General features: G+C 40.5%; 1 protein-coding gene across 4 annotated transcripts in view; it reads right to left on the bottom strand.

Moving 5' to 3' along the window:
- LOC117567080 (protein Shroom) overlaps nt 1-27,928 on the bottom strand; it is a 55,600-nt gene that overhangs the window by 942 nt on the left and 26,730 nt on the right. For 2 of the 4 annotated variants that reach the window (XM_034246831.2, XM_052004403.1), the window contains exon 8: nt 37-1,549. In XM_034246831.2, the coding sequence (XP_034102722.1) occupies nt 37-1,549 (1,513 nt within the window). Of the gene's footprint in view, nt 1-36; nt 1,550-12,407; nt 12,455-22,842; nt 23,532-27,928 lie in introns of those variants that run through there. The other 2 variants (XM_034246834.2, XM_034246833.2) reach the window with 2 other exon arrangements.

A 27,928-nucleotide genomic window follows, 5' to 3' on the forward strand; every position in this document is an offset into this window, starting at 1 on the left:
AGAGTTTCGATTTAGGGAGCCATCCATAATACTTACCAGCTTCTGCTTGATTAAATTCGTGCACTCCTCATCATCGCCGGCGCCAGTGTCATCAGTTAGCTGCAACTCCACGCTGACCAGCTGAAGTTCCGTTGTCGCTCCTGCTGTGTCAGAGGCCTTCATGCGCATCAGCGTTGAGGTGCCCACATCACGTTTGGCTGGCCGCAACGGCACATCGGGATTGTACAGATTGCTGACGTACTGCGTCGTGGGCTTGTAGCTTTTTGGTGTTAGGATTTCGATGAGCAGCTTATCGTGCGGCGCCAGCTGCTTAAGCAGCTCCAACGCCATCTGCTCGTACTCCAGCTCAATGGCCTGACGTTGTCGTGGCTGCAACGTGGTGCGCGTCTGTTGCTCCTCCCGGGTTGCCACCAATTCACTGTCCAGCAACTCCTCCGTCTGGCAAGCCATGTCCGCTGTGCTGGGCACCGGATTCACCATCAGCACCAATTCGCTGCGCTGCAACAGCTGCAGACTCTCCGTTGCCAACGGCGACGCAGGCGCGGATTCCGTAGGTTCCAGAGGTGGCGTCAACTCTGTCTGCACCTGGCTGCTGGGCGTTGAACTCGCTGCCGGCAACTGTGGCAGATCTGTGCTCTGTGGCTCGATGCTGGGACTCAACTGCTTGGCATAGTTGCTGAGCAGCCCAGAGTCGCAGAGATGCGCGGACATTAGCTGCGACTGCAGTTGGGTGATCTTCTCGATGTTCTCGCGCAACGATTCCTGACGATTGACAGGCGGTGGCTTCGGCAGCGTGGCCGATGTCGTTGTGCTGATCAGCTCGGCGCGGAAGATGTGCGCCTCCGGATTGTTGTTGTGATTGTGTGTGTGATTGGCATTGAGGGGACTGCACTCGAGGGAGCTGTTGCTGAGACTGCAGTCGGAGGTGGCCGGCGAGAGGCGTGGCGGTGTGGGCGTCGGTGGTGGCAACACCTCCTCCAGCGTCGTCTCGAGGTCATGGACGGCTTGCTTAAGATCGACATGTGACTGGGACATGAACTGTGTGGGATCGCTCTGCTGCTGCTTCACTTCATACGACTGAGATCGCGTAAATTGTGGCGCTGGCGATCGGCTGTAGGCGTGGCCCAGCGCTGGCGAGGAATAGCGCGATTGTGGTGGCAACTGTTGCTGCTGCTGCTGCGGCTGCTGCCCATAGATCATTGCGTAGGCTGTGTTATTGCCAGCGTTGCCAACAGCGTTGGGCGTGGCATTTGTTGGCGATTTTGTTGCGAGGTTATTATTGGAGCCATACCGCAACGACACCCCATCACCTGGTGAACTGGGCTGCGGCTTCGACGGTTGCTGTTGCAATTTCACGCCCAGCGGCAGCACATCGGGCAGATTATTGGGCAACTTTAGTTTGCCAGCGCCGACGCCATAGATGGGCTTGCTGGGCGCCACCAAATCCTCATTGGAGGTGAGCGTCAGCTTGTAAATGCCATGATCCGGATCCGTGTTGTTCAGCTTCTCAAGGCTCTGGCGCGGCAGATACGAAGCCTTTGAGTTTGATCTGCAAGCGAAAGGAGAACAATTTGATTAGTAAGAAGTTGCGAAAAGGTTTTGGAATTAAAGATACGAGTTTGTTGTATGAAAATTCACTTTAAACAATTTCTTCTACTCTGCTTAATCAATGATCACATTAACCGACCAACATCTATAATTTTTGAAGCTTTATAAAGCTAGCAAACGCATGCTTAAAATTTTTAAGAGATCAATACTAGAAATGATTACAAATAAATGTACTGCAAGAGAAGATTCTTTTCTTCCAACTTCAAACCCTGTTAACTTAAGAAAAAATCGAAATTTTCCTCTGCGAATATTTCGCAATCTTTTCCAGCAGGAAATGCAAATGCTGAGATTAACTGGTAAAACGGTAATAAGCATATGAAATTGTATTTGAGCCCAACCCACAGCGCTGTCTGGCAAATGTCAATCGACAGTTGGCGAGATTGGGATTCGGGTGCGAGAAGGGGAAGCATGTGGGGTCATCTGTGCGGGGTCATCGGCAGCGCACGCAGGCCACGATTTGGCAGTTAGGGGCAAACATTATGCAAATGCGGGCCATAATCTAGACGAAGGCGGCTAATTGAGTCCTCAATCTCAAACTTAATCCCAAGCCCAGCAGCAGCAACAGCAGCCAGAGCAGCTTAACAGCTTTGGCAGCTTCAGCACCCACATGGCGAAAGTGGTTGTAAGATAAAAAACAAACAAAATGATAATAAACACGACAAAAACAACAACAACTGACAAATAAAAAAAAAGAGAAGAAGAAAAACAAAAATTATTCTGTGCACGATGCGGAGACAAGACATTTTGTTCGTACGAGTATTAAAACAGTTTGCGAGACAAAACGAAAGTGAAATGTTAACAGTGCAATTATAAAGAGTTTTATGTTTCAGTTTTTTGTTTTTGGAAGGTTTTTAGTCAAAAAGTCGAGCCTCATTTTAGTGTGCAGCGCGTATGACGAGCACGACGAGAAGATGTCGAAGTCGAAGTCAAAGTCGAAGTTGATGCAGACGATAGCGAGGGCGAAGAAGGTGGCGAGGGCGACAACGTTGTTTCGGATGTGTCGACAACTTTCAAAAAGTGCTAAGCTAATTTTGAACAAGCGCGATATATTTTTTTTTTTTGCGTGGCCACCCCCTCTTCTTTTTAAGTGGAGGCAGCCCTAGACAATAAGGTGTTGCTGCTAACGGTGTGTGTGCAGTTTTTTGTTGCTCTCTACACTCTCTCAGCTACATTTGTATCTTTTATAAGTAAATATATACATATGAATATAGCTTGTCAAAAGAAAGCCGACATAGAAATGCTGTGCATAAATTAAGAGCACATTTTAGTCGCTTACATCAGCGAAAACAGCTGTAGTCACATGTATCTCCATCTCAGTCTCTGGCTCGATCTGTATCTGTATCTGTGTATCTGTATTTGTATCTGTGTATCTGTATCTCGTGTCAATTGCCTAGCTAGCTGTTGAGCCATTTGCATAAGCGGGACTCTTTTGTTTAGTTCCCAACGCCTCACATTTGATTATGCCAGCAGCTTCTTCACTTTCTTTCGCGGGGGTTGGCGGGGGCAGCTGTTGCTGCTGCTGCTGCTGCCATCCACTTGTTGCTGCTGCTTCTCTTAATCACTTCCGTTCGCCGAGTGTTGAGTAATCTGCACTCTCCGCTCTGCATAATGTCAGTGTGTGTGTGTGTGTTGCCAATTTTGCCATGTTTATTGTTTCAACTTTTTTTGTGTTTGTTTGTTGCCTTTGGCCAAAAATATGTTTAATTTGCATATTACAGCAGAGCTGCTGCTGCTGTTGACGCTGACGCTGACAACGACGGCAGAATGTCTGTCCAAAAGATTACCTCCTCTGGCTGTCCTCCTCCCTCTTCCCACTGTTTTCTTAGCTTGGAGAAATGTAGTTTGGTTCATAAACAACTAATATTGAAGCGAGATTACAAGCAAAACATTGCAAGCATTTTGCACACCATTTTTTCTTAATATTTTAGTTTAATTTATGCAAGCTTAGCTATTTATTTATATAAGATGCGTTTAATCATAAAATTGAAGTTGTATACCTTCATTTTCTTAGCATTCGTTTTTTTTTTTGTGAAACAATGAATGAAGAATTAAATACAATAAAAATGTAAATTCGAATTCTGAATTTAGTAAACTAAAATTGCCAAAATTGTTAAAATTTTAATTTCTTTATATTTTTGCTTATATAATATTTGTTTAAAAACCCAAATTCGACTTCTAAATTTTGAGTAAACTAAAATTGCCAAAAATTGCGAAATAAAAGAACAGTTTGCAAGTCATGTGCAAAAAGTATTTTCGTTCGCCTCTATTAAATTGTCAAAACTGAATTTCAGTCCATGAAAAGCATCATCTAATACTCTAATTAAAGTCTAATTATGACTAACAATCGGTTGGCTATAGATTTGGAGATATAATCATATGCATATATCTATACAATTGGGAAGCAACAGCAGGTTGGGCAATGCAACGAAGCTGACATAAGTTCCACATTTCTGATTCAAATGGGGAGAAAATTACACCCGCAATGATATTTGGATTATAATACCTTGATTTATGGCAAATTGTTTTTGGCTTTCTTTGTATCGAAAACGTTTGTTGTGTAAGACGCAACGCATTTCTTTAACCAAATGGAAGACAACAACAATAACAACAGCGACAACAGAAACAAACAGATAGTTTTAAGCCACGGCCAAAGCCAAACCAAAGACAAATACCACAGAGAGTAAAGAAAGGGCCAATGAAATGCTTGGCTGACTATCTCAGTCGCAGTCTCAGTCGCAGTCTGAGTTTTAGCCTGGTCAATAACATTTCCATTTCCATACAATTAACGCATTTTTGTTGCTAGCAGTTTTTTTTTGTTCGTTGCTGTTTTTCGTTGTTTTTGGCCACTTTGGCTATTTCGGGGCGCTGGTTATGTGATGCAAATTATGAATACCAAAGAGCAGATTTTGATAAATTGCTTGGCCTTTTGTTTTGCTCAGTTGCATAAGCTTGCCACCCTCTCTGCCTCCTCCTGCTCCTCCTCTCTTGCTCTACGTCATCTTCGCTTGCCCCATGTTGTGCTATCATTCGATAGATATGCCATTTTGAATGCTTAGTTGATTATTTAGCTTCTGTGGGTTCAGCGTCCACAACGGCGACGCACTGTCAGCTGTTGCGGCCTGCTGCCTGCTGCCTGCCCCCTGACTGCCACACTTGCCACTTGCCTCCACTTGGTGGCAAGTTCCAGTTGCAATTGTAGTCTGGGTGCTTGGCGTTTGGTCAGTGGCCTCTGCGTGGCGCGTTGCGTTGCGTATGCAACATTTGGCGCCGTTGCACTATAATTTTTGATTCAGCAATATAACGAGCTGGTTGCTGCTTGCTGTTGCCCCTCTACCTCTCACTCTTTGCTGCTAGTGCTGACTAGTTTTCTTTGATAGTAAAAGTATTTTATTTAAATATGCCGACGTTGGCTGGCGACGCATGGAAATCACGTTTTTAACATCTCGTCTTAACATTGAGCCAAAAAAAAGGCAGCTAAAAAGAAGGCGAACAAATGTTCGCTGATGTTGTTGCTGTTGTTGTTGAAAACATAAACATCTCAAGCCAAAGCCGAGTCGAGTCGAAAAAAAAAACAAAACCGGATTGAACGCGTCGCACACATTTTCACTTGCCGCAAAATGACGTCAAGTCCAACATAAACAGATGGCCGCAAGTCGACGTCGACGTCGCAGTCGCCACTTTCTTCTTTCGTCGTCGAGGCACATGCAATTGCACTAGGGTCAGAGCAGTGTACAGGGGGGATCATAAGGTCAGCTACAGCAGCAACCACATGCAGCAGCCACAGCAACCAGCACAGCAACAACTGCAACGCATTGCACTGCTCGGACCAGAACAAATTGTTGGACTCGTTGTGCTCTTCAAATTCCATCAAGTCTCTGGTATTTAGGCTTCTTTTTTCACTGCTCTTTCCACCAGCCTTCAAACAGACAGCTACATATCAAACTATGGCATAAATTTCTCTTGGGAAAATTACAGTAAAATACTAACAACAACAGCAACAGCGGCAGCCGCAGCAAAGCTAAAAAAATGTATGAAAAGCAAAGCGAAGTAAAGTCAGGGAAAAGAAAAGAAAAGTTCTTTCTTCATACACATTGAAAGTGGAGATTGCAGCATCTGAGTGAACGCTTGAGTAGCTTGGCTGAAGATTCGCCACTGCACGAACGCACAGTGGTGCAAAGGCGATTAATAAAGTTTGATAAGCTATAATACTTCATATTGAGGAGATCTTAATTTAAGAATTTGATAAAACTAATATGTCAACAAGAATGTAAATGACATTAACAATATATTTTAAGCATTTTAGTTTCCTATTTGTGAATTTTCCAACAGCCTTGACACCACTGTGCACTGTGGAGCAGCCTCTGGGGGCTTTAACAATTGTTTGCCTGCCTTTTCGTGGGCTGTTTTCATTTCTAATGCGGCTGTTGTTGATGTTGCTATCGCTGTTGTTGCCTGTTGTTAGAGCTGTTATTGCTTGTTGCTGCTGCTGATATTGTTGATGTTGCTGTTGCTGCTGTCGTTCAGCCATAATTATGATCCATTAATTCTGGAGGCAGGCGGCGCCTTGTGCAATATTTTTAATGTAAAATCGATTTAATGGCGCTTTTCGCTCGAGGGCTTCAGCCCAAAATAGACAACTTGGGAAATGCAGCAGAAGCAGAAGCAGAAGCAGAAGCAGAAGAGCAACAACAGCAGCCACAGAAGCCTCTTGTTGAACTGCGGTTGAAAGTGTCGAAAGTGGTTGACTGGGGGGATTGTTATTGGTACTGAAAACTGAAAACTGGGTAATTAACTTGTGAGCTAAACGGCCAAGTCATAATAATTATATATGGGAGACAACAAGATGGCAAAAGACAAGCAGCTGGGCCAGAACAAAAGATGCAACCGCTGAGCACTCGACTGTGCCCTGGACATGTGTGTGTGTGTGTGTTGCTGTGTCTGTGCACTCAGCTACAACACAAGACAAGCTCGTAAAATGTTAGATGCCTCTTTCCCCACAATCCAATCTCCCGCTGCAGAGATCTTCTCTTCATTGTTCACCCTTCCACACAGCTGACACAAGTCAGCAGTGCGGGTCTTTTGTTTTGGGCCAAGTTGTTGTTACGGTTGCTCTTTCTGCTGCTGATGTTGTTGATGTTGTTGATGATCATGTGAAGTGAATGATCATGTGTATGTATGTATGTTTGCTGTGTTGCTTGTTGCTAATATCCGCGACACATCTGCCAATGACATTTTCACTCTTTGCGCGCTTTGAGCATACGAGCTGAAATTATAAAACAACAGCGATTTGCCCCTCAGGCGCATGCGCAACACGTCCGACATGGATCAGTCGCACTAACCGGAGTCGGACACGGACAGCGAGACAGAGAGACGGACAGATGGATAGACTTGGAGCCACACATTGCCAGCGGGCAGCAGAGCACTTTGAGCCATTTGCGTTTTAGACATTACACAAAAGCCACTGGCGAATGCCAATGTGTTTGCCGCTCTTTGAGGAGGAACTGCCCTGAATACGGATTTCGCATTGTTTCTGCTTTTTCTCTCTGTTTTGGTTTTTATTTCTGTTTTTTAGCTGCTAATTTGTGCGCTTAGCTTTTGCTTTTGACTTTGATACTTGTGTTTTTTATTTTATTTTATTTTGTTTTTTGCGAAATGCGTCAAGTGCAAGTGGCGTCTTGCAGTCGAGAGACGGAGCAGGAGAGATGAAGACTTGGGGGGCAGTGCTGAAGATTTAGTAGTGAGCAAAACAAAGCATTCAACGTGCTCGTCTTTGTCACATTGAAGTGTAGATCCGGGCTTCAGCTTAGATAAAAAACAAAAGACAAACTGCAAAAATTGCCAATGAAATTTGTGAGGCAGACAAAGTGCACAGCGCAAGCAAAGGTTAAAGCAGCGAATTCTCAGTACATTTATTTTAAGAGTTATTACTTGAATTATTATGTTCCAGTCGTGAAGAGTAGAATTCATAATTTTGTTTGTAGTTTCAGCAGGATGAGTACTGGCATAATAAAAGTGAATTGCCTTGAAATGGAAATTATTTTCGGGATTTATAGAGAGAAGTCTTGCGGAACTGCAAATTGAAATTGTTTTGTAGAAATTTCAGACTTGCTGAGTTTATTTATGGCTCAGCGGAATATTCTTTCTAACGGTATTAGTATGCCAATTCTATTATAGAAATTGAGCACATCAATCTTATTGTCAGCGAGCAGCTTGATTTACTTTCCAGCTTCAAAATAATTTAAAACTGTTTTTGTTTTAATTTTAATTTGAATTGTAAGTGAAAATATCTTTATTTATTTTTTACTTGTTGTTATTTCCCAAACTAAATCTTCTTTCCTCTTCTATTTGCTTTCCTATTGCCTCGTCATGTTTTCAGTTTGCTCATTTCTTTTCTCCATTTGCTAATCATTTGATATTTATAGATATCTTTCATCTCTCTACCCATCGTGTTCCCAATTGCTAGTAACAGATGATGTGTTAAGTGTGCTATTAAGTTGTCCAAAGCGTCAGCTTAACTATTATTTAAAACAAAATTAAGCTCATCATCTGGCTCATTAGCTCGTCAATTGCAAGTTCTGAATGCAATTTCTATATTTATTCATATAATCGTAAAAGTCATATGATATCATGAAAGAACTGCAGTGTAGAGCTCAGTGTGTAAAGTAATGATATGTAAAATGTTTGTGAGCTCATCAGTGAAACATGTCAGAGACTGGCACTAAAATAAGTAAAAAACGAAATACAATATATAAAAAGTCAGTGGCAATAACAACAACAACTGAACCTCATCAACATCATGGACATTTTGATATTTCAACACTCGTCGACGCATGATCGACGATGGTCGTGTCAACTACACAGATACAGATGCAAAGATACACAGCTGCAGATACAGATACATGTACATGTACATGTACGAAGATACATAAACAGATACAGCTTAATGTGGAGTACCCCAAGTGCGAGTGCGGGGTACAAGTACATTCCTATGGAATGAAAGTGAGAGATTGATGGATGGATGGTGCGTCTGTCCGTCTGTCCGTCCGTCCGGCAAGTTGATGTATTTATGTAGACGACAGCAGCAGTATGTGCCAGTTAATTGCACAGCTTGTTGCTGTTGCTGTTGTTGTTGTTATCGTTGTTGACCTTTAGCATATTAATGATTTAGAGCAGCAACAAAAACAAGAAACAATCGCTTGCATTGTTTGCTGTGTCGCGCCCAAAGAACAAAGTTGAAACAATGCCAAAAAACCGATTTAGACTAGACACAATAGTTATGCGAGTTATTGATGTAGTTCATGCTTAAATCAATCAAGGTTAATGCCAGATGGTAGCCATTAACTGTGATCCAATCCGCTACGATTCGGATTCAGATTCAGATTCAGATTCGATGGAGCCAGACTGTAATTAATGAATGCCAATCACAATCGATCGCAGTGATATCATGAGCAAACCAATTTGCATCTGTTGCCGATTATTTATGCAAATCTACGAGTGTGAAGCTAAGGGAATATTAGACAACTTCAAAGAATTCTCACGCCAAGTCCAAGTCTAATACCAAGAGCAGGTTTCATTCGATAATAGCAAATGGCAATCGATTGTTGATCGATTTCTCGAGTCGCAGTCGCAGTCGCATTCAGAGAGTCAGATTCATAGTCAGGCATTGCCCCCGGGTTGTATCAACATTGAAACTGTTCACAGTATCTGTGTGTATGTGAGAGTGTGAATATATGTAAGTGTGTGTGTATGTGTTTAGTTTACTTGGTGACTGGGGCTGCACTCCAGTTGTTTTCTATGTCACGCGCTTCACAGCCGAAAAGCAAACAAAGCGCGGCAGACGAATGTGTGTTGTTGGTTCTATGACTCGACAGGGAACGAATGCTACTCATACTACTCACACTACTCATACGAGTGTTCTAAGCATGAATGTAACCACTCACATAACTGGACAGCTGACGTCACAAGGCCAACAAACACTCAAGAACTGTGTGCAAAAATAAACAATGGACCAAGAATAATAATTTCCATGAATGGATATATCTGAGAAGGTAATCAAAACTAAGCAAAAAGAACTCGACTGAATTCTACAAGTCATAGCTGAGATTTTTACTACTACTATGGAGAGTATGCCACACATCTTAGATCGTTTTATCTACGAACTTAACTTTGATTTCCCAACACACATTTTAGACACATTTCCTTGAACGAAATCTACATGTTGCTTAGGCATCTGATATGCTATAAAGAATGCCAGATTGTTTTGAGAGTTATGATTACATTTTGCATTCTTTAACTATTTCCTTGTAAATTTCTATGTATATTCAGCGGAAATCTTGCGCAATTCGATTTGGTGATTATTGGACGGAAAAATTAATGAGCAGCTTTTCGAATGAAATCTGATATGCTGTTTAATTTAACAAGATTTGTTTTAAATGGAAATATGATACAGGTTTGTTTTATATAATTTTAATTGTAAAAAATTACATTTAATTTATAGTATTTTTTTATTTAGTGGGAAATACACAGTACGGGGTTTTCTCTAATAAAAATGTCGCGTGCAACACTTTTTAAAATGAAAAAAAAAAAAAAAACATGAATATGTCAAAACAATTTTATGTGGAGCAAAGATGAATCTTATATGAAGCTCTTGATTATTACTTAAATTACAGGTAAAAATGAACTAGGAATTATTTTTCTCATTCAAGAATTCGAATTTGAACGAAAAACAGAAAATCAAAGAATTTATGTACTAAAACAGTAAATCAGCAAAATTCCTATAATCAATCTTAGCTCTAAATATGGTACACAACCATAGCTATAGTAATCACCTTTACTTATTTGTAACATTGTTTCAGTTTATGTTTTTTTCACTTTAAATAGTGTTGCACATACTATATTATTAAATCTCTTTAAATCTAAGAATTAAACTGCCTTTGGTTAGCCATTAGATTTATTCGGTTACCTATGGTCGTAAAATGCGGAATTTTACCAAGAATGTCTAGGTAAGCCTTACATCAGCCATAAGAATACCGCTCCTCTTAAAATCAACAGCGATAATCTCACAAATGGTTCTCTGTTAGGGTATTTAAATAGGTAAATATTGAATTTGGCTGCCTTAAATTGTTTATTTTGTTGATTTTTCGACGCAATTTGCTGGCCAATAAGGCAAAGGCGAAGGTTTGTGGAGCGGAACACCCAGACGAACAAATCAGCGCCATAAGAGTAAGAGTTCCCAGATCGGAGACTAGGCGAGTGACAGGGGGAGTGGGGAGTGGGGGAGGCGGCAACAGGGAGAGTGAAGGAGACCCAGAGCAAGAGCAAGAGCAAAACCAAGCCCACACCCACGCCGAGAGCTTTTGGCTTTGTTTACAAAACCTTGGACGTGGACGTGTGGCGAGCTGTTCCAAGCAAACCGAACGTTGGCCCCAAGAGCTTGCGATTTGTTTGTGATGAGTGCCACTCCTAGCTTTGTGTGTGGATAATACGGCAAGCTGAGACTGCGACTGCGATAGCGAGAGGAAAAAGAGTTAAAATACATCCGCGTATTGTTTGCAGGCAACACAACAATTGCAGTTGCACGTTGCAAGCGTTGCAAGTTGCCAGTTGCCAGTTGGCAAACGTTAGGCGCTTGATAATTAACGGTTTATTGATAAAACGTTACAAAAATAATGACGATTACAGGCCGATTATCACCATCGACCACCATTCGACGATCATCCGATCCGATCCGATCCGACCATCATCATCAACGAACCTCATGCTTGCCTCCAAGCCCCGTTTGGTCATTTGGTGGGCGTTTTTCCAGCAACAACAACACCAGCAGCAACAGCAACAGCAGAAAATGCCATAAACATAATTCTCTGGCGAGCGCGATGCGATGCGGCTGTTTGGGGCAGGCAAAGCGTGAAATTGTTTTTGTGCCTCCATTGCTGCGGCAGCAGCCATGACATTCGATGCCTGCCACCTTTCCTCTGTCTCGTGACTCCTCTCCCTACTCCTCCCTCCTCCTTCTGGCCCTAAATAGTTGCTGCGCTGCGCTGAGTCAAAGCAATTTTTATGTGTACAACGAACTCGCTGCGACTGTGACTGTGACTGTGCAACACAACGGCGGCATTTTTATAATAAAAATAATAATAAAAGAGCAACGACAGCACATACACTTGTTGCATTGCAAGCGAGGATGGGTATGCTGGTTGCTGCTCGATGGTTGCTGCTTGCTGCTGGCTGGTTGCAGGACAGGAAGCGTTGCTCGCTGCCTTTTGTCGTCGCCTCCCAAAATTGGCTGCACATTTGGCATTCATTTGGGTTTTGATGTTGCTCGCGTGCAGCAACAGCAACAGCACAGCAACAACTGCGAATGCCAAGAGCAAAAGTCTGGCAAATGAATAAAAAATAAACGCAATTAAGTACTCGCAACAGAAACAGCAACAAAACAATAACAACAACAACAGCAGCAAAGACAACAAACAACAAATCAAAAAAACGAGATCAAGATTTGGCTTTGATTGCATTTTCAAGGTTGTTGTTGCTGTTTGCTGTTGCTGCTGTTGCATTGCCCAAATTGGCGCGCTGCAATTAAAAAGAGCTGCGTATATGGCATGATTTGTGTGTATATATATATCTGCTTCTGCTAAATATACATTTTACTATGCTTGTAGCTAGGAAACACGCGCTTTTCCCATGTGCCCCAAATTGCGCAGAGCCAAAGCGCCAATGACGTCATTTATTTCATTATTTTGTCGCTATTTAAAGTTTTTGCATAATAGCAACAATACACAAAAATACATTTGCACGATTACCTAAAGCCCAAGTTTTGGCACCAATGCGACATCGTTTCATTTAAATATTATATTATTTTGTGTAGCTTCGCTGCTCAAAACAAACCGTTCACAAAATCTAAACAATTTACTATAAATACAACTCGCGAAATTTTCCGAAATTATCCGTTGCTTTTCATTGAACAAAACGAACTGAAATTTGTATTTCAAATTTAAATTGAAATTGAGATACTGCCCCATGACGATCCACGAGATACTCGATGAAAACGACGCAATTCCTCATTTTCCTCAATGTGAGCAAAAAATATTGAGCATATGACAAAAAGACAGGGAAATGTGTGTTCTCTTATAATTAAATAACGAACTGGGAATGCCCTTGCTCAAAAGCATATTTTGCATGACAAACTAGATAATAATGGGAGTTACTTTGCGAGTAGAACAAATAAAAATGTGGGAAAAATATTTAAAGCAGAAAACAATGCCAGCAAATTAATCACAAATGTTATAAAGAGGTATTGTTTTATGGCACGATATGCATAAATATGCTATAATGTTAATTAAATCACAATTAAATACTAGATGAGTTAAAGATAAGATAACATATTTGAATATTGGATTGTATAAAAGTTGAATACAAATAATTTATAATAATTATTTGAGTCTCTAATTTAATTAGCATTTGCATAGATATTTATATACGCTTTTATAATAATTATTTATGTCTCTAATTTAATTACCTTTAGCACACAAATTCCCATCGAATCATTGTTTGACAAACAATTAACGAATATCTACAAATCATCTTTTATTTATCCTTCAAACAGATTTCGCTAATTCACATACACAAACAACTTTAACAATTATCAATATTATTTTTAATACTCCAAAAAGTTCTTTTAGTATCTCCAAAAATATGTTCGTTAATTATTATTGCCAAGACATTTTGTCAAGTGTATTTTGCTTGATAAATTGCTGCATCACGCGAATAACTTGAATGTCGTTTACTAAATGAAACTATTAAATTTTTTGATTTTCATTTTCAATTTGAAATGCAAATCACATAAAAATAAAATACTTGTGCTCTTTCCAGTTGACAAGGTCAATTGCGTTGTGCGATAAGATGCAACTGCAATTTGGTTATCAACATTTAATTGAATTGTGTAATGAGTCAAGTTAAACGATTTGCTGCGCGACGCTGTGGCATGTGGCATGCGGCACGTAAAACATAGACGCCAGAAACTAGCTCAGTTTTTTGGGAAGACTAAAAATAAATGGCATAATTCGAGTATGAACGATTTATAAGAGAGCGACAAAGTTGACGATGATCACGAAGATAATGATGATGATGACGACAATGATGCTGATGATGATGATGTATAAGAGGAAGAGCAGGAGATGAAGATCTAAAACGACGACGACGACGACGACAACATGAAGCCAAAACAAACTGGCGCCGTTCCATTTAGACAAAGAAATTTTCGGGACTGCTGATTAGCCAACAAATTAGACGCATGCCTGACATATTGGCTTTTATAAATGTTGTTGTAAGTTGTTGCTTGGTGGTGTTGTGTTTTGTTGTCTGATTTATGCAGTGCGGCTGACCCAAAAAAATGTAAATATATAAATTGTACAACAACAAAATAGTAGCAGCAGAAGTTGGCATCGCATTGCAGGAATTTTGTCGTTGTCGTTGCTTTTCATTTTATTTATGGCCAGCGCATTGTTGGTGAACTGCGGAATTTGTTTTTTTTTTTTTTAGTTTTTAGCTTAGCTTTGCATTTCATTTCGGCGGCAATTGCAAATTGGCAGCCCCATCAGAGAGCTAAGCTAAGTTAAGCTAGCAAATTGCAAATTGGAGTTTGGGCCCTAGCTGCATTCTGATTGAAAATTGTTTTCCCTGAAGAACGTGATGCAAAACAAGTCAAGTTGAAGACGCTGCAGGATGCATGCAACATGCAGCATGTTGCATGTTGCATATTTGTGGTCAGCCCATAGCCACCACAATGGGGATAAGGGTCTGGGGACCTTTGTGGCAGTGGCATTTTCTTTGTTGTTTGCCAGGTAATTCGTCATGCAATCGAGAACAGCAGCAGCAAAAGCAGCAGCGGCAGCAACAGCAAATAAAAAGCAATATTCGCCGCTTAGTTGGCGCTTTTTACTTTGTTGTATTATGCAGTCAGGCAGACAGACAGACAGAGAGACAAAAGCAGACAAATCGACAAAGAGTCAGTCAGTCTCTCTCTGACTCCGACTTCGAGACTTCGACTTCGACTTCGACTTCGACTGGCTCCAGACTGTCGGCCTTGAGCTGTCGTTGTTGGCCACGTACGAAAGCAAAATGTGCAACGAGAGTCGGACGCGAACTTGGACGCATAATAATGATCGCCAAACTGCAAAAAGTGTTCACATTGATTGCATTTCATTTGCATTGTGAGAATCAATCACGAAGCACAGACCGACTCACTCACTGACTGACTAAATGAGAGAGTCAACAATCTCAGACTCAGTCTCAGTCTCAGTCGCAGTCTGTTGTCTAGCCACAGAGTCATTTATTGGTTATTAACGTGCCATAAGCTCTGGCTAAGTGCATGTGATCATACACATTTATTTTGTGTACTTACAACATGCAATTGCAATTGGCAATAGTAATAGCAATAACAATCATAATGATTGAGCACAAGGCAGACGACGCGTTGACTTGTTGACAATGGCTCAACTCTCTGGCACGTCATAGATACACACACACACTCGCGATGTGAGTACACGCAGTTATAGATACATTCATAGATACAGATACAGCAACAGCTAACGCTGCAGCTGGCTTTGCATTTCAATTGTGGCCCAATGCTTTCGTTTTCATTCCGACTGCTAATCGACTAGGCCAACAAATGGCGCTGATTAGCAGGGAAATGGGAGAAATGGAGGGGCACAATTCAACTCCGCTCAGCTCAGCTCAACTCTCGTTAGCTCTTTGTTGCACAGCTTGCTTTCATTTTCAAGGCAAACGCTGCTGCTGCTGCTTTCACGCCCATTTCGCATGCGTGTGCAACTGCAACTGCAGCTTTAAAAAAAAGTGAATCTAACGCTTGTTTAGGGACACTTACACAGCCCAATTGCAGGCGGGCAGAAGTTGTCGAACTTTGGAAACGAAAGTGAAAGCATTTAATATGCATAATGCACAATTTGATTTGAAATGCTTCTATTTCCCCTTATTACTGGCACACACTCAGCATTGGCAATGAGTCGGACACATTTTGGTTTTGTGACTTTCAAAAATAGTCGCACAATTGTCACACAGAAATCAAATCAAATTAAATTGATTCGAAAATATATATTTTCGATGACGATTTGACACTCTCCCAAAAAGATTCCCAGGCTCGAAATTGACTCCAAATGGAAGTGATCGCATTCGCTTGATTTTTTTTATTATTTCTTCTTTTTGGTGTCAATTTGAGTTTCATACTCGTAATAAAATGAAATTGCTTTTTAAGTTTTACGGCTAAGTGTGAGTGTGTCAACTGTATGTGTGTGTGTGTGTGTTGCTTTTGTAATGATGATGTCCATTAAGTGCGTCAGAACTTTTGCGTTGTCTTGTGGGTGTCACTAATTGAATTTCCACTCAGCTAAAGCTCTCCTCTAACGGCACTTTATGGGCCTCAAAGTGTTGCCGGGTTCTCTTTCTCAGTCTCGGTCTCGGTCTCAGTGTCAGTTTCATGTCCGAACTCTGTTGCCTCACGTAGATCACATAAAATGTTTCATTTCAATATTGAAATACATTGCGCAACTCGAACACAAACTGTAATTTCGGTAGCATCAGCCGCAGTCTTTTGTTTTTGTTTTTTTTTTTAGCTCCCATTTCAATTTATGCAAAACGTCTGTCAATTTCTGGCCCCTTTTTTCTGGTATTTGATGTTCTGTCTCCCAAGAATAATTGCGAGCACGTAGCGCTGAGCAAAAACAACGAAACAGAAAAAAAGCAGTCCAAGTTCATTGACAGTGTCTCGCGCTGAAATCTCGTCTGGCCACGCCCGATCGACGATTGCGTTGCGATTGCGGTTATCGACTTGGTCATTAGAGGAGGAGACAAACTGACAAACGGACATGCAAAAAGATATGGACTTGGATGGGGTGTACAACAGAGTAACGTGACCAAAACAAAGGCCCAACTCAAAAAAACAAATGACGAATTCCAAAGTACACACAACGGATTGCATGACCAAAATTTATTTGCGCTTGTAATTGCATTGACAAAATAAAAACAGCAACGCAAAAAACCCCATGCTACAAATCAAATAAGCCCTCTAACCCAGTCACAGCGGTAAAATGCGAGTAATTCAATAAATTTGCATAAAAGCCGTGAACAGTATTTGTTTCACTTTAAAAATGATACTCGAAATCACGTTGAATTTGACTGAAACTTGTAGCGTGATTAGATAATGATCGTATATGCTTGCTAATCTAAAATTGGCTATCAAATTGATAGAGTAATTTACTGTGTAGATAGATAATGGCTAAATGTAGGCCATAAACTAACCTAGACTTCAAAGCATTAACTGCAGCTTGCAGCAGAGATAAGGTTATGAGTGACTATAGTTGTTAAACAAATATCTATAATAAAACGATCGATTCAGTTGAAATTCGCATTATAGTTAGACAGTGAACAAATAATAAAAGTCTGCACTTGAAAGTTATCTAACTCAAACATCTTTATCTATTTTATATGTAGCTAATAATCTAGTTAAAAGTTTCATAAGACCGCAGGTGATTTTAATTCAATTAAGCTTAAGTAACTCGAGTTAGATAAATCTATAATTTAAATCTGTGTTTTTTGCTGATCTGCCACCAAGGCAAGTCCAACAACAAGTAGTTAAAGCTTGCCCAATCCAAATGAAAACCCCATTCAATTACATATTTCACGAGCATTACATTGCTTAAAAACAGAGATACGCACAACCAACCTTCCCAGGGCACTGTGAAATTGTTGCGTTTAAATAGCAATACATATACTATATAGCACTATATATATAAAAAATGTTAATTGCATTACATTTTGGCCAAAAAAACACACACATACAACGAAAACAAAGCCAGCAAATTAGGCAAACACAATTTAAACATGCGCGTTGTGCCGGGAAACCCAGCCCCAGTTTCAGACCCCGCGACTCAAAGCTATAGTCAGAGCCCTAGTCAGAGGCAAGTGCTGCCTGCTCTGATTTTAATTTGGGTTTTTGGTTGTTTTTTTTTTTTGTTTTGTGTCGTTTTTGTTTTTTGCGCATGTTTTTTGATTTTATCAGCTGGGTGGGCTGGCCGCTGGCCGAGGGTTTTCATTTACCGTCCGTCCGTCTGTCTGTCTGTCCGTCTGACTGTCTCGTCATGACGCGCGTGACCCACTAAAGAGCACTTTTTTTGTGGTTGTTGTTATTATTATTTTTGTGTCAAAGCAATTTTCGTGCTTGGCACAAGTCCGAGTCCCAACCCAAGACGCAGAAGAAGCAGCAGACAGCCAACGATCGATCGATGGATGGATGAATTTTATACGCGCTGTACTCATATGTGGTTTCTACAGTAGCGAACAGTTAACCCCGAACAGGAAGCCCAACATATTTACCTTTTGGCCACTTTTCAGCTCATAATAATTATGAATACTCTTCTTCTGCTTGTATAGTCGAGTGTATCTCTCTCATTGGAGCATGTTTTCTTGTCGTTTTCTGGGCCCGCAGCAGCGTTTTTTGTTTTTTTTTTGTTTTTATTGCTCGCGCTGCTCGTGCGAGAAATTTTCGTGTTATAAAGTTAATTTGTGAAATTTTTCTGTTTGGATTTCTTAATGATTTGCGTGGTTCGCCTTTTGGCCACGACTCTCAAGAAAAGGAAGTTGCGCACCATTTGCCGGAGGTTACTGGAGCGTTTAGCATTGTTTCTTCATTAATTTTGCAGCTAATTGAAACCCCCCTCAGCTCATATCTCTATAAGAGATTCTCAGTTTCAGAGTTGACCTTGTCGCTAAACTAGAGCCAAAACCTATAGCCTTTAGACCTGACCAACACATCTATTTTTGTATCTTTTTTACTGGTGTGTCGCAAGAGCCTACGCTACAAATGTTCTCAGCTGCTCACCTGCCGCTTCTTCTTCAGTTGCCCTTTTTGTTTCCTCATTCTTTTTCCTCTTCGTTTTTTTTTTCTGTTGTCACTGTGCGTTGTTGTTGCTACATTTGTTTAACTTTTGCGGTACTTTGTCTGCCCGCTCGACTTGAACTTGCTAATGTTTTTGTATCCGTAGTCATAGGTTGTTGTTGATATTCTTGCTCTGCTGCAGGTGCTTAAGGCCATGGCTTGGCTTGGGCCCGCAACTTTATCTACACGATTTTCTGTAGAATGTAAACCGTTGCTGTAATTACAATCTACAGCCCTGAGTGGCCCTCGAGGCATGTGGGTAGCTGCAGACACTATGTATATAAGCTGAAGATACACATTTGTATCTTGAGCATATAGAATTTGTCTAGAGAATTGTGTTAACATTTTGAATGAAACAGGATTTAAGACTCAAATTTAATTAGCTCTTCGTTTTACTATTTGTTTTCGCGATTAGATTTATAGCTGTGACATTTTGTTGTCCATTAAGATTTTTAGTGTTTCTTCACTGGCAGGAAATCTGTTAATATTTCTTATTTGCGATATGCGATTTTATGGCTTCGTAAATTAGAAACTTAGAATCATATAAAAGCGTTAAGATTGGGATATTCCTGGAAGGAGCTTTAAAATATTGCAATGAAGATAAGTTTGTTTGATTAAGTGAAGAACTAACGGAAGCTTCTAAATTGAAACTTTTTAAAGTCGAATCATGTTTATGATCTGTTTGTCTACGTAATTTCTTTATAGAGCATACAGAATTCAGCTCAGCTTTAAAATATATCTACAAAGCTTTTGTTTTGTCGCTGCACTCATTTAGCTTCATTTGACTTTTTTGTTTCAGAATATGCATGAATAATGTGCTCGCGTATTCCCCGGGCTATTGTGTAGATACAAATACCGAGTACCCCGAGTGCGAGACTTGATGGTTCGCTGACTGCCTGACTCTCTGTTTGTCTGTCTGTCTGTCTGTTCGTCTGTCTGAATGTTCTCTGTGCGCCGTTCACTTTCAGATAAGTTGGGAAAGTAACTACGTAAATATGGAGCACAAAAAAAAAAAAGACAAATTACAATTAGAATGCAATGATATATAGAGTAGGAACAACTGTGTAAAGTACAAATATATGTTCATATACAATGTGGGTTGCTTTTGTTCCAATGCTCGCACGGGTTCGGTTGGGTTCACTTCACCTGCGACTGTGTGTGTGTGTCAGTGTGTGTGACATTTAAAGGGGAGTTCTACGTTCTACGCTACGATAATGTGGATGGAGCTTTGGGGAAGCACATTTGCATATCGTGTGCCCGCGGGTACAATGACATTTTCAGTCGCATGGATAATCCAGAACTTAACACGTACACTAAAACTCGATGATGGAGAGGGGGAGGGGAGGAGGGGCACTCATTAGAGGCACATTTTCAGGTAACATGCTGAGCAGTTTCACGTTTTATTTCTGTGGCTTTTATGACGCTCGCGTCTAATTATCATAATACAGAACTGGCACAGCAGCAGCAACAGCAAAAAAGCGATTGGCCTATTGATTGATTGATTAATTGAAGCCAAAGCCCAAAACAGATAGCAAAAACAAAAAACAACATCAACATCGCAGCGATCGGTAAGCGGCATGTTTAACAAATTTTCGATAACATTTCGATCGGTCTAATGAACTCTGTTATTTAACAGGCCGCTGGAGGCTACACTGCGAGAAATGGCTTTCAAATATATTTATACAATTCTTTTCACTTTTTATTATTTTGGCTAATTTCGCGCCGTGTAGCAGCTGCATTTAGTTTTTAATTGTTTTGCTGCTTCTTTTGGTTTTTTTGCTTTTTGTTTTTGATTTTTTGTCAATTTCCGCAAATGCCGAAAATGCTTTTTGTTGAGTTTTTACTTGAGAATAAATATAAAACGATTACGCGTACGATATTTAAATGAAGCGCTTCAATTGTCAATTTGTCAGGCGTTGATTAAAGAAATGGAATTTTTATACATTTTAATTAAGACTGAATAATTGCCGCGTGTCGCCGGATTGTTAAAACTTTTATATATTGTTGTTGGAACTCCAATTGAAATGCATGTTAATTTGTATTTGTTCAAGTGTTGTTTATACCACACAAAATATTTTTTGGCATGCCACCGAAAATAACTGAAAACGACAACACAAAAACGCAACACAAACAGAAATCGAGAGAGAAAAATAAAAAAAAAAACGAAACAGACAAAAAACCCGTTTAAACATTTCGGAAATTTGCCATATCTCAAAGAGATTGATCTGTATTGAACATCAAGAACAATCAATTTTATAGAGCAGCAAAGGCGCTAATTGAAAAGTCTTGACATTACCACATTTCGTAAGTCCGTGAGGCGCCGACAAAAGTGAGGAAAAAGTATTCAAGTATTTTTAATACCCTGCGAAATGGCAGAAGGAAGCAATAAAATGTCGCCACATATCCCCCATAAACAGTAATTAACAAAAATTAGGTCTTAGCAACAGTAATTCTCAACTTAATGTCTTTCAACTTTCATAAAGATCGAACAGCTGAGAGTAAAGCAGTTAAGTTAAAGAGTATCTGCTAGTCTTGCACTCCCACGAGATACATATCGAATCAATTGGCCATGTAAAATGCTCAGGCACAATGCGGCCCTACGAAATGGCACAGGCTCGGGCACAAATCAATTCCAAATTGTTTCCGTTTGACGCGATGCCGCGAAGGTCAGACTAATTTCAATTCCAGAGTCTCGTAAACCAAAATTCTATTGCCACAAAGTGATTTTCAACATGTTGTAAAATCAGTTCTTCATTCCTTAAGTTTTCTGTTTTTTTTTTATTGATTATTTGTTTATGCTGCGAATGAAATTCGTGGTTCGTTAGCATTTCACCATAAGCAGCGAATTCTTTTTCACATATTTTATTTATGTCGAAATTCGTGCGAAGCCCCAAAAACAAAAGCGACGATTTTCCCTATTTTTTGTAAACGCAAACAAATTAATTTTACTTTGATGTGGATTTTACCCCACTAAAAAAATGAGGGTGGCAGTGAACGAGCTGCATTAGCTGACGCTGTAATTAAAGTAGTTTATTGTTGATTCCGTGAGCTCAATTGTTTATTTGATGAATCTGCAAAAAATGCAATTTCATTGAAATCGCAGTCGATTGAAGAAGGCTTTAAGTTTTAAGTGCATTTGCCAAGAAGGAATTCCAATTGGTATTGTTTGCACTTGCCGTCATAGCAATTAGCTTTTGTCAGCGTAAACAGCTGCGCAGGTTTCATGCCAACCACTTGCTATGTGACTTGAGGGTGACTGCTACACTTGGTGGGGGTGTATTTCTGAGGGTGCGTTGCTAAGGGTGACCGGTTGTTAGGGCTAGAACCGGTTTTGGCCAGTTAACTACCGCTAAACAAAGACTTTCATTGTATGTGCAAAAAGAAATGTAGAAAATAAAAGCAAAATCGATAAGATCTCGGCAAGTCTGATAATAAAATTATAGACTCTCTGCGCACATTTGAAAGTCAGTTTAGCTCACATGCATGCAAGACTCTGAGAGACTGCAAATGACTGTCTGATTGTCAGTCAGTCTGTCAGCAAAATCACTGGGAATTTATTCGGCGCGTGTCTGACAAAAAGGTTGCAAAATTTATGCTCTCAGGCATTTTGATTGTCAGGCAGGAAACGTGCGCCGCACCGCAGAAAAAGGTTTCTTTTCTTTTCTTAATTTCTTATTTCTTCTACTCTTGCACCTGCCGCCTACGAGGGAAATTGGTGTATGTTAAAACCGAGCCATTTTAACTGGCAAGTGGCATGCAACAAAAGGGAACTGCTGCTGCTGTGGCTGCTAAGTTAAAGATCGGTTAGCAAATGGCTCAAGCAACAGCTGTGAACAGCTATTAGCAGCAGCAGATGTTTGTATGTATGAGTGTGTATCTCCTCGCTGTGTGTATCTGTGTGTGTGTGCGCGCATAAGTTAACCTGGAGCCAACTGTTGTCATTAGCGAGTCGCTCGCCAGCCAGTCAGGCATTGAACATGCTAAATATGGTCACACTGAAGTTAGCCGACACAGACATGAAGTAGTGCAATTACTCGATGCCAGTTAAATATCTTGAGAAACTGTCGCTTGTATGCTTATTAGAGGCTTTTCACTGCGCCCAGTTAAATTAATTAATTAATTGGATCTGCTACTAGAATTTCCTGGTTGCCATGACTCAACCATCAACTCTATGGAGAGTCGCACACAAAAACACACAGATAGTATATTTGTATACTAAATAAATACTCGTATGCAATTATTATACTGTATGATTTATTATCATATTATTTTTTCTTATCGTTTACCTTCTGATGCGAAATCTGCCGCCGAATACCATTTTCAGCTGATCCACGGTATCCAATATTGCGAAATCCAATTTGAGCTACAAGCACAACAACAACAACTAAAACTTGTTGTTTTACGTGTTGTTGTTTTCCGTTTTTTTTTTTATTTTATTGTAATTCACAGTCGTTATTTGTGCAAATTAAATGCAGCTTTTGTTGTAGTGCGATTTGTTGCTGTTGTAGTTGTCGTTGTTGTTGGCATAACATTTGAACCTGGCTATCGAACTTCCTTGTCCACTTTGGACGACACTTGGAACTTTTTTTTCTCTTTTGGGGGTTGCACTTTATAACTGAATGTCGTTGTGTGTGTGTGTGTGTGGGAGGCGGTTGTAAACTATTCGTTGAGAGTGCGCGGCAATTGCAATCGATTCACACGTATGCAAAACAGGCGAAAGTTTAGCATGGTTTTGTTTTTTTTTTTTTGTATTTATTTGTTCGGCTCTTGCTTTCGTTTGTATTTTTGCGTATTTCGTACTTTTATGACAAATTCGTTTGCATTACGGTTCGATCTTTAAACTACGATGTACGATGGGGAGGGGTATTTAATTTGCACACGCGCCGTTGTCGTCGTTGTTGTTTCTGTCAACGCTAAACGCTACAAAGCTGCGCGTACGTCTGCACGCGTCGGCGGTTTTCACTCGTTTGAAGTTGGCTGAATGACAGCCACAATGGCAGCAGCCGGCAACCAGACATGTGAGCGACGCGAGAGAGCGTCGTGTGCGCTCGCTCTCTCTCTCTCTCCCTTTCTCTCTCAGCTTACTCATGCAGCGGGAGAACGGGAGAGCGAGAGCGTGCGCAAGCGTGGCAAGTCTGATTGAGGTATAAAATAGTGTGAGTGAGAAGCAGCTTTGTTTATTTGTTGTTGTTTGCTCTTGCTCTTCTGTTCTCTCGCCCTGTTGACACAGCGCGTTTAACCTTTGAGTGATATACTAGAACAACGGCTTTGTGTTTGTTTTGCACTGCGCAAAACGCAGCTGTGACTAATCCAAAATTCATCAAAAATCATTTGCTACCTATTTCCATACGGAAACCAAACAAATTGATAATGAAATTGGCGCTGCTTATCGCTCTTATCGATTAGAGGGGCTCGATGACTATATGGAGCTGAATTAAGAACCTTGGTCAATTATTTCGTTTTCCAGGTAATTAATCGTAACTGAATTATTGCCTATGAAGATTGCAAACACTTAACAGGGCACTAAACTTAGTCACAATTTACGTGTTGTCTTTGCTATCAGCAGCAACACAATTTTATTGCATACTTTCAAGCGCTGGCCGTAATTAAACAAGCGCGCCTAAAAGCATGCAATATTTTATAGAGTTGTGCTTAACTGTAGGTGAAATAATGAGTGCGCTACTGTTGCGCTATCAGTTACACTTCAAACACGTCGCTTACATCGATACAAGTGTTGTGTAATGCTTAATTAACGCGGCTTCTTTGAAGCGCGACTTCTTAAAGATATAAATGTATCTTTATTTGGCAGACACGCCGCGGGTCAGAGCAAAGTCATAATTTTAAATGCATATATAGAGAAAAATCGTAAAAAAATAAACAATTGCGTGTTCCATGACAGTGAACACAAATCAGATGGAACACATGCTGAAATTAGAGAAACAAAAACTTGGCGTTGACCATAAAATAAATGCATTAAATGCAATCGGCCTTTTGTGTGTGTGAGTTTGTTTGCGATTTTGCAATGTTCTCAGCCAAAGTTCAATCGATCATTGCTGTCGATATTTAGCTGGCGATAGCGCCAAAATTATGGCAAGCACTTTGTTAAATGTTGCGCACGACGACGACAACGACGACGACGAAGCTGGCGTCGGTTTTCATTGTTACTTTTTGGGTCTCACTCTAATCATGGTGACTGCATCGCAAGTCTGTCGCGAGTTGCGACTGTCTCGCAAATTGAATTGTCTAGGCGCAATTGAAGTTATTTTATGTCTGTCTGTCTATCTGTCTTGACTATTCGCTCTGTATGTGGTGCAGGCGCAACGTGGCGCATGAGTGATTTATTTCGCATACGCCGCGTGTGCGCAATCGAGTTGGCAGTTAATTTGAAAATAATACGCTAGATTGACCGGCCAAGTTAAAGCTGCGACTACACAGCTACAGAAGAGTGTGTGGCCAAAATTGGTTTGGAAAATTAATTCAAATGGTCTCTCGACGGACCTGAGCAACCCGCCTGCCGCCAGCCGCTAGCCGCCGGCTGTGCAGAGGCGATAATTAGCGCCTGTCGAGAACACATGGCCCCCAAATTGACACACCTCAGCCTCAGAGTCAGCCTCAGACCCAGTCAACTGACAGTGTGGCCGTAGGTGTTGGCGTCAGCCAATTAATGACCGCAAAGCGGGTCCCAAAAAATAGTGGCTGTCAGGCAAAGCAGTGATTACTGTTAACGTCAAAGAGTGTGCCTATGTTGTGTGTGTGTGTGCAGGTGGTGGCAACCAGGCGAGGAAATGCGATTGCCCTTTGCTCCAATTTCTGCACGAGACTGCAACGACGACAGATTCAGCCAGTTAACTTTCAAAATGCAAATGAGGCACGTTCGGTTTAAGCGGCATTTGAACCCTGTTTTGGGGCACAGATAGATAACTCACTGAATGAGCGCAGAGATGGGAGAGAGGCAAGCCCCAAAACTTGCCACAAATTGTGTCAATATTTGTCTCGTGCTGGATGTGCTGCAACAAATCGTGCCACAAAGGTCTACAGCGGTGTCAGAGCCAAACGACAACGAAGCCACCACAGAAAACATGACAGGCCACAGAAATTATTGAGCATGCCACAACAACACAAACAACAACACAATCAACAACAGTAACAGCAACAATTGTGAACAACAACTACAGCAACATGTTGTGGAGCTGCTCCACTTGGTTTGTTGGCTTGTTTCGCTGGCTGTTTCGCTGGCTGTTTCGCTGGCTGTTGTTGGTTAGGTTATCTAATGCCCGCACCCAGCATATGCTTTGGTTACAGTGGGTGCAAAAACTATGCGCTAATGAACCCAACAGCGTTCATCTATCAATGTCAGCGACCCAATAGAATGGACCTTTTGTATACTACATATACGAGAGCATGGCCGAAAAATATAAATTCCAATTTCAATTTCGATTTCGATTACAATTCGTTTTGCTTTTACCCACAATCAGAACAAAGAACGGCCCACGATTTGAGCTCCAAACGCCAAGCTTCCATGCTGCCCACACGCCACAGGAGCACCACATAAATTGTTGACACATTTGTTGCGGCTCAGGTGCGCCAGCAACAACAACAACAACAACAGCAACTAAAGCCAATAGCGACAACGTCAATTGGCGATCAGTGATTTGGCTTATTGGCTGCTGGAGATTGGCTTTTATTTGAGGAATCGCGAGGGTGGCGCGACGAGACGAGAGATAGGAGTATTGGGTCACCCACAATGGCCCACAAAGCTAAAAGCGAAAGTCCAAATCGCAGCAGCCAAGTCGAAGTCGAAGTCCGAAGCAGAGTCCGACACTCGATTTGCCTGATTTGCTTGATTTATGTTGTTGTTGTCTCTCCCCGTGTGTTTCATAATAATCCAATTAGGCGCTAGGCACAGCCGATCACCAGGCATTAGGCGACAGCTGATTGACGGCCAAAGTTGGCCCCGAAGGAAGCGGCTTATTAGCCACACTCCATCTCACAGCACAATGCAACAACGCACTCCTCTCTCTCTCTCTCTCTCTCTCTCTCTCGCTCTCTGTCTCTTTAAAGACTGTGCTCAGTGAAGCTTGCAACTGTGGCAACAGCAATAACAACAGAAACAGCGATGGCTACTGTGCCACGCACTGCATTGCATTGACTTTAATTGGATTCGATAAGGTCAAGAACAATGCAAAATACTCGCAGTGAGGCGCGTCATGGTTACACTTAATGCGCTTTAAGCTGCCAACATTAATCCAGCAATTGCCAAATATTTTTAGCAACTTCTCAAGGCGACATGCGTGTCGAGTAATTAGCCAGTTTATTATTAGACTCATTTCAAACTGGATTATGAGTCTTTTGTGTGATTCGCAAGATCATTTCAAATCACTGACCCAATGACATTGGCTCCAAATGATGCAAAGCATAAATTAAGCAAAGCAGAGCTTGCAAAATATCTTAATCTTGTTTGTCGAACTGGGAGATTAATGTTGAAGCTGTTCAAAAGTATTAAGAGATCTGCGCACCAAATATCTTTTTAATTTGATTAATAAATAGCTTAACGAGCCTTTCAGTATATATCTTCATAAAGTGGTCTTTGTGCTTGCAAATTATTGTTACCTATTTGACAATTATGCTTACTTATTTTACTCAAAAATATCTTATAGAAGATTGAAGTATTTCTGATATCTAAATAAAGATTAAGATATTTCTGATATCAAATATATTCTGTTGAAAACTTTTGCAATTTTATCAATAACTTTTAAGCACGAGAATGAAAACTACACAATTCATTTGATTAGAAAGTGCTGTAGCTTATACCACAAACAGACTATTTATTTTCGCCTATTATTGTAGTTATAATACTTCTAAATAACTAAACTACTTAAACGATTTAAGTATATCTGATATCAAATTTATTTTTGTGAAAGCTATTTTTGTTTTACCAAGCATAATATAAAAACTATTTTCCAATTATACCAAATAATTTGATTGTCTAGCAAGTGAACAAATTTATACTACAAGGAGGAAATACTTAGAGCATTAATTCACTCTCAGTTAATTGCAGCTAATATAATACTATTGATGCTTTTAAAAAAATTTAAAGTACCATTGACAATTAATATCCATTTAACTCAAAATACCATAGAAAACCTATTGAAGATATACTGAAAGGCTCGTTAAGCTATTTATTAATCAAATTAAAAAGATATTATGACTCCCAATTTAGCTTAATTATTTGATTATCTATAAACTCCAGAAAATTATACTACAAATAGGTTCAATTTGCTCCCAGATATTATAGTTGTGATACTTATGATGCTATAGGTATGATAACTTGAAATAAATTTAAAGTTCCTTCTCTAAGTTTAATACTTTTTA

The sequence above is a fragment of the Drosophila albomicans genome, chromosome 3 (assembly GCF_009650485.2).
Source record: "Drosophila albomicans strain 15112-1751.03 chromosome 3, ASM965048v2, whole genome shotgun sequence".
Classification (NCBI taxonomy): domain Eukaryota; kingdom Metazoa; phylum Arthropoda; class Insecta; order Diptera; family Drosophilidae; genus Drosophila; species Drosophila albomicans.